Source organism: Mauremys reevesii, linkage group 7 (assembly GCF_016161935.1).
Source record: "Mauremys reevesii isolate NIE-2019 linkage group 7, ASM1616193v1, whole genome shotgun sequence".
Taxonomy (NCBI): Eukaryota; Metazoa; Chordata; order Testudines; family Geoemydidae; genus Mauremys; species Mauremys reevesii.
In genome coordinates, this window is record NC_052629.1 from 91233519 (window position 1) to 91250399 (window position 16881).

A 16881-nucleotide genomic window follows, 5' to 3' on the forward strand; every position below is an offset into this window, starting at 1 on the left:
GCTTGGCGTGCTGGGGTCTGGAGCCGCCCCTGATATCTGAACCCGCTTATTTACGTATTTGGAAGTACATCTTAGGTACGTCTCCACAGCGAGCCTTCCAGCCCAGGTTAACACACTCACATTTGTGGGGCTCCAAAAATAGCAGAGTAGGCAGCAATTTGAAGGTGCAGCTCAGGCTTTGAAGCCCTTCTCGCTCCCCAGGCTTTATTACAAGTGTCTTAATACAAACAATTATTACTAAGTGACGCTATCAAGAGGAACATATGATATCTAATCTTATACATTTGCAATGGCTATCAGTGCATTTCCAGTGCATTTCTGTATACATTTGATCAATTTATTATTAGCAGCATTGTTGTAGTTCTGTTGGTCCCAGGATATGAGAGAGACAAGGTGTGTGAAGTAATATCTTTTATTGGACCAACTTCCAATAAAAGGTATTACCTCACCCACCTTTTCTCTTACATTAGATCAATACAGTGTGGCTGTAGATGCCTAGGAGACCACCCATCTTGACACCTCTAGTTAACTGTGATGTCTTGTCTAATAGTCCTTACTTTTGAGTGTTTGGGGATTCAGTGTAGAGTTACTTCACCCATTGGTCCAACAGGAATCATCTGACCTTTAGGGAATAAAGTAGGGTTAATCTTAAAAACTTTTCCCAGGTGGTTGTTGGTGATAAATGTCTAGCTTATCTTAAAGGAAGCTATTTTTGGTATACATTGATCAATATATTGTGTAGTTTGTTTTTGTAAATATGTAATTACGCCCAGAGAATGTTTTGGTGCATTCTGTAACTCCAAACCCAGCAGGCTTTAGGTCCTCATTTTAGCAATAGGCCATCTCTTTAAACAATGCTTGTGCTAAAGATTTGTACTTGCCATTGGCAGTATGTATCAGAAACTTTCTGCTGCAGGACACTTTGGATTGTTTGTATTGGGTGTTCAGCAAACTAAAAGAATTGTATCAGCAAACTGTAAATTGATCTGTGCAGTGGAGAAGGGATATAAATATACGCGTGTACCTGAGGAAGTTTTGCCGACCGACTTTCAACAGTAAGATAGTTTTTGCCATGTTCCATAATTGAAAACAACTAACAAAATTTGGATTAATTCAGTCTTCCCTTTGTTTACAGGCAAACTTGGGGCCAGATTCTGAGAACTCATGTACACCCAAACCATCTCATTTCATTTATTGAGAGTTGTGGATTCTCAGCAACTCTTTGGATCAGGCCCTTGAGCAATTATAGTACTGGGATTCAACCCTGGGATCTGTACTCTTTTTTTTCCTAGCCATAATCTGTGCAGTGTTATTGTCATCTCTCCCCTTCCCCCTTTTCCAGCCCCCAAATACTCAGTAAACCTTCATCATCTTCTCACTTGCTTCACTCATTTGGATAAAGATAAGTTTTCATTTCATGGGGAAACATAAAGTCTCACTTTTTAAAGCAGAGTCTCTTGGCCCTGGAATTCAGTGTAACCTAAAAATAGTATACTGTGAACTCAGAATGAAGCTGACAACACAAACCTGGCCAAAAAAAACCAAAAAATCCGACAAGCCAAAGAGAAAAGAATGAATGGAGAAAACCACACACATTGGCTACTCTGTCAGTCAGCAGTCAGGGTAACCCTCTTGAGGTAATGAACTTACTCTTTAGAAAGGTACCTTGATAAAGCAGTGCCATGTACTACTTCTAATTTACCTCCCCACAGATTAAATGTGCCTTGTGTGGTTGTGACACAGCTCCCCCCAGCGCTCCAAAAAAACTACCTCAACGAGGGACGCAGCTCCCAGCACTGTGGCACTGTTTACACCGGCGCTTTACAGCGCTGCAACTTGCTGTGCTCAGGGGGATTTTTTTCACACCCCTGAGCAAGAAAGTTGCAGTGCTGTTAATTGCCAGTGTAGACAAGCCCTTTTAGTCAGTAAAAATTAAGACAGGTGTGGTCTGAATAACTGGTTATAGAAAATCATGGGATCATCACTTACTGTGTTTGATTATTAATTACTCAGCACAACGTTGGTGCTTGATTATATTTTATGCTCCTTAACTGTGGTAATAAAGCTACCTTAATAAAATGTTCACTGTTGCAAATTTAAGCTGAGTTGTAGCTCCATCATGTGGCTAGAATGTAGAAATATTTTCTGGTCTACATACAGTGATGCAACCTAACAATCGTTGAGAATTGCTCAGCATCCCATAAGAAACAAGGGACTCTCAAAGAGAATTATAATTAGTTCAGCATGCATAATCACTGCAGCAACTTCTACAGGAGATGAGTTTGACCTTCAATGCTTGTAACGGGAGGACTGACTTCAGGCTAACAGAGTACAGTATATATACAAACGCACATACACCCCTTCTAAAGAAGGAATGATTTATTGTGTGTACTGAGAGCAACTCTCATCTCTGGTAGTAGGATTTTCAGCAAAATCCTAATAAGGGACTAAAAAGTTTTTTGTGTGGATTTGTTTTATAAACCTGATCAGTCCATACTGTAGACTGATTACCTTTACTGTTCAGCAATAAAAAGTTATTTATTTCAGAAAAGCTGGTAATGCACTAAAACTGCTTTTAATCACAAATGTATACAGTATTTTAATGTGGTGTTAATCCACTTTTGAGGCAGTTTCATTGCTATGATGAAACATAATGATCTAGAAGGATATGTTATCTTCCAGCACGTCTCTTATCTGCATGCTAAAATTGGCCATGAAACAAAACCTTAGATTATGTAATGTCGTTATTTTGTATTTCTGAAGGGATCTTTCAAAGTGTGTCAAGGCTCCCTGTTAAAATGCTTCTCAAAAAATCTCTGACCTTATAGCTGTTGTGCCAGTGATCTGTAGATTATAGGCTATATCACTCCCTCCTACAGTGTTTCCCTTTCATTATGGGAAGGAGTATGTGAGGTAGCAGACTAGACAAGAGCAGATCTGCCAGTGTCATGAGGAAGTTCCATTACTCTCAGGGCACCGAGTTCATCAGCCTTGGGAACTTGGCTCACTCCAGAGCTTTACTGTTATTAGTTACCCATCTTTGTACTACCCTCTTCTTTGGGGCCTGGGAGTAGCGAAATAGTGCAGTAAGAGTTCTTGCTCAGCCACCTTTAACAGGCCTTATCAGTGGCACAAAAACATGCAGTGGAGCATTCATATACTCTCCACCACCCTTTCACATGTACTAGCCAGTTTTAGTATTGTAATGGCTCTTTTTCTCTTGGGTGTCTCCAGGACTGGGAACCACAGCAGAGATACAACTTTGCAACTGTTCAGAGAGTTATATCAAGTTAATGTTAAATTACACAACAAAAATACTGATAATATTATTTTCATGGATTTACTCCTATACCTTGAAATCAAATCATTCTGATTACCATCTTGCTTTCATTCCTTACATCAACTCTGACATTTAACATATTGTATCTTGTGAACCACTAATTAGAGATTGTTTTATAATGTCTGATAGGAGTGCAGATGACAGTCACTGAAATCATATTGGAATTCAAGAGTGTGGAAAAAGGAGATGATTATCAGAATCTGATTTTCCCTTTACCATTCCTCTCCCTACCCCAAAGTCCAATATTTCAATAGAGATTCCTGGCTTTACAATGGTAGAAGGTAGAATGTAATATGTTTCTCATTAAATTTTATTGATATTTGACTTTCCTGAAGGTTAATTAACTTTTTCAACATTTCATTGATTATCAGAAAAACTCTGGTCTCATTTTACATATTCTCAGTAGCTGACAAGCTTCTGGAATATAGTGCGGTTAAAGCCTAAGACTTGGTCTGATTTCTATTCCTGGCTTGGGTACAGACTTTCATTGTGACACTGAGCAAATTGGCTGCTCAGTTCCTTAGTTTTCCTGCCTGCACAGTGGAGATGAAAATACTTCTGTATCTGCAAGGGAGTATTGTAATGCTAATTTCAGTAATATTTGTAAAGCACCTGAGGAGCCTCAGATAGATGTACTGTTATTCGCAACATCAGAATAACCTTTAAGGATATAAACAAGAAAAGGTACCTAGAACATTAAACACTGTATCATTGTATTCTTAATTTCCTTAACGCTCACAGATTCTTTAATACTGTGTTTGTTTGCTAAGATTAACCTATTGAAATTTTCTTATAGGGGAATGGCCATGAGAGAGACTTCATGGATGATCATAGGGTGTATATTATGGATGTGTACAATAGATATATTTATCCAGGGGATGGATTTGCTAAACGTAAGTACTTTTCAAACTGATATGATCTTAAAGTATTAAAAATGTATTTACCACAGAACAGTTGCTTCATTTACCACTGAAATGCTGCTCACTCTGAGGTAAAATACAGCAACACAAAAATATTGATGAACTTAATATAAAAAAATTCCCTATGAGGATGTTTGCAAAAAGTTGCAGCAAATATTTGAACTTCAGTGTCTATCGTAGTTCTGATTAGCCATGAGTCACGTAGTATTACTTCTGGTTCATTGGCTGGCTGAGATTGGACCCCAAGTGGTCAAGAGGGACTTTCCCCTCCCTGGGTTGCCTTGAGCGGCTCCACACTGATTCAAACTTTTTGAATCTAAAACAAAGGGATTCACCTTCCCCCTCCTCTCTTCCCCCCACCTCTCCCTGGTGAGTCAGACTAATCCCCTGGGGTCTCAAACAAGGGGAAAAAACCACTCAGGTTCTTAAAAAGAAAAGCTTTTAATAAAAGAAAGAAAAAATAAAAACTATCTCTGTAAAATCAGGCTGGAAATACTTACAGGGTATACAGCTTATAAAACTAAAGGGGCTCCCTCCCCCCTAGCATAAGTACAAGTTACAGCAACAGAGATAAAATATTCTTCCAGCAAATACACATTTGCAAATACAGAAAACAAACAAAAGACTAATCCGCCTTTTTAATTAATACTTACTATATTGAATAGAAGAGACTATTTTAGGAAGCAGGGTTAAGAGAAGTCATTTAGTTTGTTTTATGTTTCTTTAAAGGAGAAATTGTAGTTACACTTCTTTCTTTAGCCTAGTCTACAGGAAAATAATTTACGGGTCTAGCTATACCCAGGGCCACCCAGAGGGGGGGCAGTTTGCCTCGGTCCCCGCAGGGGCCCCCCACAAGAGTTTTTTGGGGCCCCTTGAGTGGGGTCCTTCACTTGCTCTGGGGGCCCCGGAAAACTCTCGCGGGGCTTGGGCCCCCGGAGCTTCTTCCGCTCCGGGTCTTCGGCTGCAATTCGGCGCTGGGAGCCCCCCGCCACCGAAGACCCCAAACCCCCTGAATCCTCTGGGCGGCCCTGGCTGTACCAGCAAATCCTCCTAGTGTAGATGCAGTTTATATTGGTAAAAAAGTGTCTCTTCTGGTATAGCTTTTACCAGTTCCATGAGCATAATAATCTGTACCAGCAAAAGCACTCATACCAGAATAACAATGTCTGCACTAGTGCTTTTGCTGGTAAAATCACACCCCTAAGCAACATTACTATACTGGCAAAAGTTTCTATTGTAGACTTGGCTGTTGAGGTAAATTTTATTTTTTCAAAATGTGTCTGCTTTTTGGAGTTAAAATAGTAACAGGAATAGTTTGATTTGTTCCATGTGTTTTTCCCATCAAATATATATAGTACGCTATTTGCATGTGTTCCTTCCTGCATTATCACTGCTGGCCTTCTGGCCTTTCCTGTGTGGGGCTTATCTCAAAGTAATATGTTTAGGTCAGTGTGCCTGTCTTAGATGCCTATATCTGCAAACTTTATTTTTCATCTTATTTACCAAGTATACTATCTACCGGTGTGTCCTTTTCTTAAGGACATCTGCCCTAACTTCAGTCTGAAAGGAAGTATGTTGTATTGCCCATGATTTGAGATTTCCTCTGCCTGGGTCATTATTCAGTGTCCTAAGGGCATCTGCTTTTTGACATATGTTCCATTGGATTGAGGCATGTGCATACAATGAAGAGAAACAATAACAATAATCATTATACATTGGCAAAACAGAGTGATATCTCAGTCATGCTTGTTGTAAAGTGGCAGCAACTAGATGTGAAAAGACAGGTTTACCATTAACATCATGGGTGTGTTACCACAGAAAGATGCTTCAGAAGCATTTAATTAAAATATATAATTTAAGCAAAACATGTAGGCATGAGGCCCACATCTTTAGAGGCCAGAGGTGAGGCACCTGTCCACATAGGCTTAGGCTGCTACTGATATGCTGTAGAATCTAGGGATGAAACATTATTTCATGATTGTTCTAACATAGATGATGCGACCCTGGCATTTGTGTATGAAATCTCACAAGGGCAAACATTTTGCAAATGAGAAGTTTCATGCCATGCCATGCAGCAGTCTGATACACAGGAAAAGCTGGATGGGCAACTTTTTGAGGGCACAAAAATGCACAAAACCAATTGGGAGAAATAAGTTAAATTATTCATGATACTTTTTGTTAACTCTACTTAGTAGGTCTATATGATATAGATTTGGACCTATCAAAGGGCAGATACACCCTGTCAGCCCCTAAGAGTGGTGTGGCCCCAGGACCTGAGTCACTAAGACAGGCCTGGGCTTCAGGACCATAAGGCCCAGTGGCCAAAGTCGAAGTAGCTGCCCTTCTTCCCAGGGCAGTATGGTCCAATGGCCAGAGTCAGTAGGGCTGTTCAGGATAGTAAGATCTCGTGGCCTCCAGTGGCCCAATTCACCTCCCCATATGTTGGCAGTGTCCGTGGCGGCTCAGATGGGGTAGGGTCCCAGGCCCACTCTTCTCAACCAGGTCTTGATCCAAGGCCCCTGGGAACTGACATCTCGCTGCTCAGTCTTGGTCACCCGTCACTACTGTACCATTCCCAGGGTCACTTCCTACCCCTTCTTCCAATGCAGGGGGTCCCTCGGCAATTGCTGCCTCGTCTCCATTGGGCTCAGCAGTTGGCTGGGGTTTGGTAGAGGCACAATCCTGGCTGGCATTGGCATCTGGTGGCTCCGGCACTCTCCTAGCAGGAGCTTTCAGCACACATCTGCTCTCATCAGAGGTCAGCCCAGACTGACCTGAGCTGCTCCCTCTTATACTGTGGTTCCAGTCAGAGCATGCCCAGCAGGTGTGAGGGGCCGTGGCTTCCTCAGCCCATAGCGTGGGGTTAACCCCCTCCAGCCCAGTGCGGGACAGGCATATCCCATAACAGGTCCATTCAGATGAGGCAGTTGAAGCACTAGTTGAAACTTCTATGAAGAATAGTATATCATGACCGCTAATGAGAAGTAATATTTCTTCCAGATGTTATTAGAGGAATTCAACTATGTACAGCTTGCTGTGCAAAGCAGTGGTTTTGTTTTGGTTTTATTTGGGAATTTCACTACATTTATAATTGACCGACATGTTGATTTTTAAAATGACAAGTTCACCAAAAAGCAATAGAATCCTTCCTGTAATGGTACCTGAAAATTCATTAAGTGTTCATTAATCATCAAGAAAAAATCTTTAGACTTAATTTAGGTCTTCTCAGTAGTGGATGAACTTCTGAAATGTAAGGTGCCAGCATTAGCTGGTCTTGTTAGTAACCCATTCAAGAGACCATGCAAAATATCCAAATTGGCTAGACTTGCTATTGATTTAAGGACAACTGTCACTACTTAGAATTTTTTATATGTTTTCATTAGACTAAACATTTTTTAACAAATGGTTCATTCAGGATTAGCTAACTCTGCGTAACTAGGGATCATGTTCCCTGCAGAATTGTTATTTATATAACAAACCTTTAGAAAATGAGTAACCTCTGAATACCCTGTAAGCATTTTGAAAAGAAATAGAATACTCTCACGCCAACTGTTAGACACTGGGTATTTGGTGTTTCACCATGAGGTTTCCCTTAATTATGGTGGCCTCTCGTAATTAATTAACTGGCTATTTAAATTAAAAGGGAAAAAGCCTAAAGTTGGGTTGATCTTCTGATTCAGTTTGATAAGATGCAAATGTCTGTGGCAGGCTTGATTTGTTTACAGTGTCAGAGTGCAGTGTGTACTTTTTTTCTTTCTGCTAATTTTTTTTAATATAACTGTCACTCTGATAAATAGCATACTTGCTTAATTTGGATGATTGACAAGGAACACAGGCAACGCACTACATCTTTCTTTATTTTTCGAATACTTAACTCCAGTGTTTACATGATAGCATACACATTTCAAAGTATTACATCAAAAATGTTTGTCCAGGGTACATCATGTCTACCAAGAGAAAAATTACTAACAGATGAAGTTAAACCAAATTGGTCAGTGCATTCCTATACTTATTTATCAAATAGCAATGTTTTCTAATATATGGAGTGTGTAATTCATTTATAACTTTTCCATAAAAATGGAGCACGCTTGTTGATTTTAAATGGCAACCCTTCTGTAGTTTTAATAGCTGTATTTAGAAAAAATTGTGTGAATTGTTGTTTGCTACTCTACATTTCTTGCTGTGTGGTCCTTTGTTCAATTCATGCTACCTCTTTGTTTTATTAACTAAGCATATCAAACTTGCATTAGTATCCTGTTAACATTTTGCATGTTGCTTAATTGTAAGACTTTTATGAAATACGTGTGTACAGAACCTAAAAGGTGACAGTCATCCTAGTATGGTCCATTTAAGCATCTACATACAAGTTCAGTTATTTTTAGGCCATGAATATATGCCTTAAACCATGTGGAAGGCATAGGCTCTCTCTGCAATGAGATGAGTTTCACCCCAAAGCCTCTGAAAATAAAGACAATTGCTAAACTTGTCACAGTTCTGTTTCTACCAGGTTTGGTATTATCTTGCTGAGATGGAAAACACAAAGACTCTTAGTCATACCAGCCATACATATCCAATCAGATGCTTTCCCCCTGCGGGTAGTGCTCTCAGTTCTGCCAATTGAAATGTGACTCATAATCCAGATGGGCAAAGTTTCCCCTTCAGCTCCTCTTCCTTACTACTAGAAGCTACTCCTGCGTATTCTGAGCAGTCAGCTAAGTTTTCCTCCTCTATCTATCATTACTCCTGAGGGAATTCTGTGCCAAAAAATTATGCACACAATATTCTAAAATTCTGCAAAATTCTGCACATTTTATTTGTCAATAAATAACTGTGGCTCCAGCATGGCAGTGGGGAGCACAGGCCACTGGTGGCATTGAGGTAGGAGATCATCCTGAAGCCCCCATGTCCCCCGGTACAGGGACTTGGCAGTGAGGCTGCATCTGACCCTGACACAGTGCAAGAGCTGGGCCTGCCCCAGAAACAGAGGTCATGCCCCTCTGCAACAGGCGCACCAGGTGTGGGTGGGCAGGCTCAGTCCAGCAGGATCCAAGTGTGGAGGGGCTTAGTGTGGAGGGATCCAGGTGTGGGGTGAGAGGTTTCTGTGTGGGGCAATCTGGATGCGGGAGACTCAGTGGGAGATCTGGATGCACAGAGGCTCGTTGTGGGGGTTCTTGGTGCAGGGGCAATGGGAGCCTGCAGTGGATCCAGGTAAAGGTGGTTGGGGTTTGCGGGGCAGGTCTGGGTGTGGGGAGATGGGCCTTGGTGGGGGGGGTCTGGGTGTGGGCGGCTCAGTGGGGGGAGTCTGGGTGCTGGGGGAGTGGGGCTTGATGGGGTGAGGGTCCAGGTGCAGCTGGTTGGGGCTCAGTGGGGTGGGAGTCTGGGGGTGGAGGGCTCATCGGAAAGGTCCACGCGTAGGAGAGTAGGGCTTGTCAGAATGAGGGTTTGATGGGCCTGCTTAATGGGGGAGCCCCAGCTGCTGCCAAGGGGATGCCGCATGCTGGGTTTCTGCTCCCCCTCATGATTCCCCTATCCCGTTTTCTTCTCCATCCCCCACCCCTCACTCCCACATTCCCCTCTCTCTGCCCTATTCCACTCCCACCCCCTTACCCAGCCCCACCATGGGCACTCAGTGTTGCACAGAAAACAGGAAGGCTCCCAGCACACAGAAGGGGAGCACGGCTAGCACTAGGACCTAGGAGGAGGCATTCAGCTGTAGAGTCAGCAGAGCCAAGACACAGCCTCCTTCAGCTGGTCAGCTCTGCTCCTGGGGGCAGTGGCACATAACCCCATGTGCCCCCCATGCCTCGCCTCTGTTTGGAGGGGGGAAATCCCTACCAAAAAACGTCACTCATGGTTGCCCCCCACCCTCGTGCAGCTTCCCTTTGCTTGCCTGCCATTTTCTGCAGAGAAACACAGGAAATCTGTGGGGAGGGGGAGCATTCTGTGCAGGCGCACAGGTGCGCAGAATCCCCCCAGGAGTATATCATACTTGTATGGTCCCTGTTACTGTAGTATCTGAGTGCCTTGCAGTCTTGATTGTATTTATCTTTACAACAACCCAGTGAGGTTGGAAAGAGCTATTGCCCCAGTTGTACAGTTGGGGAACCAAGTCACCAAGATGCTAAGTGATTTGCCCAAGGTCACACACGAAGTCTGTGGAGGAACAGGGACTTGAACCTGGCTCTTCCTAGACTCATGCCTTGAGCATCCTTAGTTGTCCTGGTGACTCCTCCCTCTTTTACTCACTGCTCTCTTTGCAGGCTCCCTCACCCCACTGTGATTCTGGTGTGATGCAGTGGGGAGGAATAGGAGGCCGGCACTGCTACTGCTTAGCTGTAAGCAGCAACACATCCCAAGGGAGCAGCCATGATATGAGGGAGACAGGATCAATGAAATTACTAAGAAATTTGGGAGAGAAAGTGTTGACGAAAAGGAGTGGGGAGGGATTGGACCGTTGTGAGAAGAGGGTCAGTGTGAAAGATTGCGGGAGAAAAGTCAGAGAGGGACAGTGAGGAAGGGGGTAGGGTAGAGAGAAAGCAGGTGTGAGAGAGAAAAGAAGGAAAGCAAACACTTCAGGGACAGATAAGGAAAAGATAGTCTTGTGGCTGATGTAGAAGACTCCAGGTCAGGACCCCTGGGTTAATTGGTGCTGGAACTAAGGGTGCTGGGGAGTGCTGCCGCTCTCCCTGGCTCGACGTGGTTTCTATCATGTACAAGGTTTACAGTTGGGTTCAATGGCTCTCCACACTCCCACTATATAAATTGTTCCAGCACCCCTGACTGGGTTCCATTTTCAGTTCTGGTATTAAGTCAATGTGTGACTTTAAAACAGTCATGCCACATCTTTTTGCCTCCATTTCCCTTTTGTAAAATGGGACTATTGATAGCAGCCTTCCTTAAGATCCATAGAAGTATTAGCATTAATTTCTTATTAGAGAGAGAGAGTTTGAACCAGAGAAACCTTGCATGTTAACACCCCCCAAAATGTCACTTGAGCTGCTTTGAACTAGGCAACTATACACAGTAAGCAATTAAACATTGTAATCTTAGGTTGTGTTTGCTGAAGATGAGGACATGGTACCTGAGAGCTGTGGGACATGGGTCCATGATTGGCATGTCAGAACTGGCATTTAATGGTTTAATCAGAAGCACACTTATCTTTCTTTCTCTACTAATTGTTTCCCTCCTCTTTTTAAACTCCATCCAGCTATCGTATTGTTTCCCCTGAACATGAGCTAAGTATTGTCCATAGTTGTATGCAGGAGTACAGCTGTGCATAATTTTATGAATATTTATGTAACAACAAGAGCAGAAATCATGAAGAATAATATCAAAGGAAGCAGAAGTATGAAAGGAGTAAAAGAAAGATGGAAAAACACAGAACAACTGCAAATCTGGATGAGGATTGGAATGCAACAATGAGCCTCATGAAGATTATTAGGACAAATTATTATCTATCATTATATTTTTTGTTTATATTCAGTAGATCTAGAAGCCCCGGTGTGTTTTTTACAGCACCTACAGCATAATGAGCCACAGTCCCTACCCTGAAGGAAGTCTGAAATGGATTTGATTTGTCTATTTGTATTTTAATGTATTTGTAAGTTATTCAAAACTCTCAGTGCACATAGCTAGGCTATGGAATCTTTTGTGTCCTTTCTCTTACCCTCATCCACCATCCGGCATTTCTTCCAATGCTTTGCTCCACTCATTTGTAGTTATTTGACTTCAATTAAGCCCCACTCTCACAATCAGATCTGCGGGGGCAGACCCATACAAAACCTTGCTGACATCAAAATAAGCAATTAGCATGAATTAGTGTTTGCCAACACACCTGATTACAAGATAAGGATATTTGATGGTAAGCAGTTTTGGGCATCCATACAGCACTTTGCACAGAGGGACTCTGATTCTGATTGTAGCCTCTGGGTGCTTCTGTAATACAAATAAATATTAATAATTTATCTTAATGATCTTTGTCTTACCAGCTTTTCATGCCAGCACTTGTCTTGCACTGCAATTAAATTTTCTTTACATCTTTCTTTTACTAGTTTCAGGCTTTAGTGTCTTTTGTCAGTTTGATGATATTTTTACTGATTTCCTTCCCAGTTGTTGAATATTTATGGGATAAATATAAATGGAGATTATGTTTATTCAATAATAGTCCCTCTGTATTATGTTCTCTTTTATTCATTATGCCTGATTTTTTTTTCTTTTAAATGTAAAAATGTTCCCAGGTTGTAGTGTTTAATTTAGCTGCAGCTTTTTTTTTTTTTTTGCAGGAGGTGGTGGTGGGAGGGGTAGAGAAGGGGGAGAAGAAAGGTTGCTAAAATGTTTTTAAGTGAAAATCTTATGAAATTATGTATATTTTCAAAATGTTCATAAACTGTAATCTTTATGCTTTTCATCTTGCTTCTGTCTGAATCTTGCTTTTTCCTTCACAGCATGGTCATTTGTTTCTTTGATTCAGTATCATTAAACCAATTTTTTTTTAGGAGCCATAAAGCGGAAGGTTGAATTGGACTGGGGTACAGAGGACACAGAATATCTTCAGAAGGTACAAACACATGTGGAAGGGGCATTAAATGAATCGAGGCCAGACATCATCATTTATAACGCTGGAACTGATATCTTGGATGGTGATCCACTGGGAGGTCTTGCTATTTCACCTCAGGTTTGTATAACAATACAATATCTACAGACTTTACTGGGATTTTTTTTCCCCAGTGAATACCGGTATCAATGGCTGGATTCACCACAACTTTGCCCCCTCACTTCTGAGACTTCGGAACCTCCCCAGAAGCTAATCACATCCTCCCAGCTGATGGTTCTTTTCTGCTGAAACCTAACATCACCCTATTCTCTGATCTTGAGCTTCCCCTCCCTCTTGTCTTGTCTTTCCTCTCTTAGTCCCCAGGAAAGGACAGACATAGCAACTGCAGTTTTGTAAGTTATCTTTTTCTAGCACTTAACTCATTAGCTGTCCTTGTTCTTGGCCCATAGCTTGCAAAACCTTACGTGCAGGCAATAGGGAAGGAAAAAAAGAATAAGCTGATATGTGTATCGGTCCTTCCTGCTGAATGTTTTCAGATTTCATAGAAATGTAGGGCTGGATGGGAGCTCAAGAAGTCATCTAGTCCAGCCCCCTGCTCTGAGTCAGCACTAAGGAAACCTAGGCCATCCCTGACAGGTGTTTGTACAACCTGTTCATAAAAACCTCCAATGATGGGCATTCCTCGGCCTCCTTGGAAGCCTATTCCAGAGCTTTCAGTACCCTTAGAATTGGAAAGTTTTTCCTAATACCTAAACCACCCTTGCTGCAGATTAAGCCATTTACTACTTGTCCTGTCCTCAGTGGACGTGGAGAACAGTTGATCACAGACCCCTTTGTAACAGCCTGTAGCAGTCTTCATCCCTCTCTGCCAGTGCTGCCACAGTCAGCAAGTAAAGAGCCTGCAGAAGCTGGTGGGAGAGGATGGGGCCAGGCAATCAACTAAGTGCTGCCAGCAATGCTGTGGCTTAGCTTCTGGCACAGTTCCCCTTTGGAGCCACGCTTTGTCCTGTGTAGGCTGAGGCAGTTCTAAATGTCTGTAGACCTGCCCTCAATACATCCTTGCTGATAACATGCAGCAAATATTGTTTTATATACATGTTTGTCTTAGGAAATTTTCTAATGAATCTGATCCTGAGCTCTGAGAAATCAGCTAAAATACTCTGGGATACAGACATTTCAGAAGAAGCTTGAATAATGACACAGCATGCAATGGGGTTGGTGTTTAGTTGTCTGAGTGATGATGCTCATTTTCCATTGTCATCAATGATAGAAGAGAAGCTCAATATTAATGCTGAATTTATAAATTGCAGTGTTAAGCAAGCAAGCAGTCATCAGAATAGTTTTTATTATTAACTATTCTCTGATGTAAATATATATATATTTTTCATTTAAAACTATTCTTCTTGAAATGGGAACCAAGATTAGCAAAGGAGATTTTAGCTCAAAGTGTTTGGACTCTGGTAAGAATATTTTCTACGCGAAATGTTTGAATTAAACTCCCAGTTGTAAACAAAATACAGATAATATTATGCTTAAAGCACATAAATGAGTATCTGGAGATCTAGGTTCTATTTTTGGCTCTCTGACTTCTTGTGTGATATTGAACAAGCTATTTAATTGTCTTTCTGTGCCTCAGTTTCCCCATATTTAAGATATGGATTATTCCTTTGTGTGCGAACATAAGAACGGCCACACTGGGTCAGACCAAAGGTCCATCTAACCCAGTATCTAGGGTGGCCAGACAGCAAGTGTGAAAAATCGGGATGGGGGTGGGGGGTAATAGGAGCCTATATAAGAAAAAGACCCCAAAATCGGGACTGTCCCTATAAAATCAGGACAGTCCCTATAAAATCGGGACATCTGGTCACCCTACCAGTATCCAGTCATCCGACAGTGGCCAATGCCAGGTGCCCCAGAGGGAATGAAGAGAACAGGTCATCACCAAGTGATCCATCCTCTGTTGCCCATTCCCAGCTTCTGGCAAACAGAGGCTAGGGACACCATCCCTGCCCTTCTTGGATAATAGCCATTGATGGACCTATCCTCCATGAATTTATCTAGTTCTCTTTGGAACCCTGTTATAGTCTTGGTCTTCACAACATCCTCTGACAAGGAGTTCCATGGGCTGACTGTGCATTGTGTGAAGAAATACTACCTTTTGTTTGTTTTAAACTTGCTGCCTATTAATTTCATTTGTGGGCCCCTAGTTCTTGTGTTCTGAGAAGGAGTAAATAACACTTCCTTACTTACTTTCTCCACACCAGTCATGATTTTATAGACCTCTATCATATCCCCCCTTAATTGTGTCTTTTCCCAGCTGAAAAATCCAGTTTTATTAATCTCTTCTCATACGGCAGCTGTTCCATACCCCTAATCATTTTTGTAAATGATTAGGTTTAATTCACTTGGGTTAGTAAAGCACTTTGACATCCTTGGATGGAAAGGGCTCTAACCATGCACAGATTGTTCCTTTTTAGATTTCTGTGAATCACAGAATCATAGCTATTAGATTGTCTAGCCCATCCTTCTGCAAGTTCAGAATTTTTCCTTATAGTATATTTTTCTGCATCTGAGTCCAGTCTGTTTTAAAATGTACCATTTGCTGAAGCTTCTACTATTTCACTTAAGAATTTACTATACAGGAGTTGTTGCTGATGTTCATCCTAAATTTTTAATTTTAATTTCATCTCATTATTCCTAGTTAAACCCTTTGTTCTTGTACAGTACCATTTAAACAAACAAACAAACACAAACAAACAAACAAACAAACAAAAAATCTTTAGACAGATTTTAAAAAATAGTTTAAATAGCCACATTTAAATATTCATTTTCATCCTTTTTTCATTTTTCTAATTTTTTTCTGGTATTTTTCCCTGATGCATTTATAAGGGATCTTCTTATTTTTCTTAACGCCTTTGTCTTGCACATACTCATTTTATATCTGTTTAGCCGCTTCTTTCCCCACGGTTGTGATTTTCAGTATTCTTGTTTAGTTCCTTTCCTCTTCTCTATTTATAGTAATTTTTTAACCTTTTGATTTCTGAACAGTCCATTGTGAAGCTACATTTCTTACTTTTATTATTGTCTTGGAGAGGAGTTGTAGTGGGTTGGTTGCACCTTTTATTATTTGTCTTTTAGGATTATCCTTACTTTGTCCATACTTGTGGATTTTAATATGTTTTCTCATTAAGTAATTCTGTATTCCTCTTTTCCCCAAAGGTGGTTTCTGGAACCTAATAAACTTTACTTCTCTGTTGCATGTTGCTGAGTTCAGTGACAGTATAGAAGCTCTTGATCACTAGTCTGTCCTATTATTCTCATGTTTTAGAACGTGCCCCTCTGTTAGTAAGAAATAGATCTGGAGTGGTGCTCTTGTTGGATTCTCTACTGTCAGGATCATGAAGTTCCCCATTCAGCTGCATAGTACGTAGATAGGTTCTTATAGTAGTAACATTGTACCCTTTTTAAAGGACGAGGAAAGCTGATCTTGTGATTAAGACACAGGACTTGGACTCGAGATCTGGGTTGAGTTCCTGGTTCTGCTAGGAATGTCTTATGTGATCATGGGCAAGTCGCTTGATCCTAAGCATGCGAATAGTCCTCCTGAAGTTAAGTGTGTGCTTGCATGCCTTTCTGAATCAGGGCTATTATGTCTTATAGTCTCAGTTTTCTATCTGTAAAATGGGGATAATGCTTCATTTTTTCCACCCCTTTTCTGTGATGTCTAGGTTTTCTGTGCAAGAACTAGCTTACTATGAGTCTGTACACTACCTAGCACAATGGGGCTCCAATCTGTTGTGACCTCTACTCACCACTGTAATACAAATAATAAATAGTCTTTGAAAAGTTCGTGTATAGAAAGCCAAAGCATACTGTTTGATACACTACTAGAGGGATATTTAAATCATTTAAATAATTATTTTACAGATTTTCATTGTATTCCTATTAGAAAATCAAACATATAGATCACATAATGGTAATTTCTCATGTATATAAGGCCATAAAAGCATAAGCTACAGGCTACAAATCCATACCAGTAAAAATAAAACTAAGTGACATTCATATCA

At 41.1% G+C, this 16881-nt stretch overlaps 1 protein-coding gene across 10 annotated transcripts in view; it reads left to right on the forward strand.

The window, feature by feature from the left end:
* HDAC11 (histone deacetylase 11) overlaps positions 1-16881 on the forward strand; it is a 130201-nt gene that overhangs the window by 82062 nt on the left and 31258 nt on the right. For all 10 annotated transcript variants that reach the window (XM_039546057.1, XM_039546058.1, XM_039546055.1 and 7 more), the window contains 2 exons: positions 4137-4233; positions 12756-12934. In XM_039546057.1, the coding sequence (XP_039401991.1) occupies positions 4137-4233; positions 12756-12934 (276 nt within the window). The remainder of the gene's footprint in view (positions 1-4136; positions 4234-12755; positions 12935-16881) is intronic.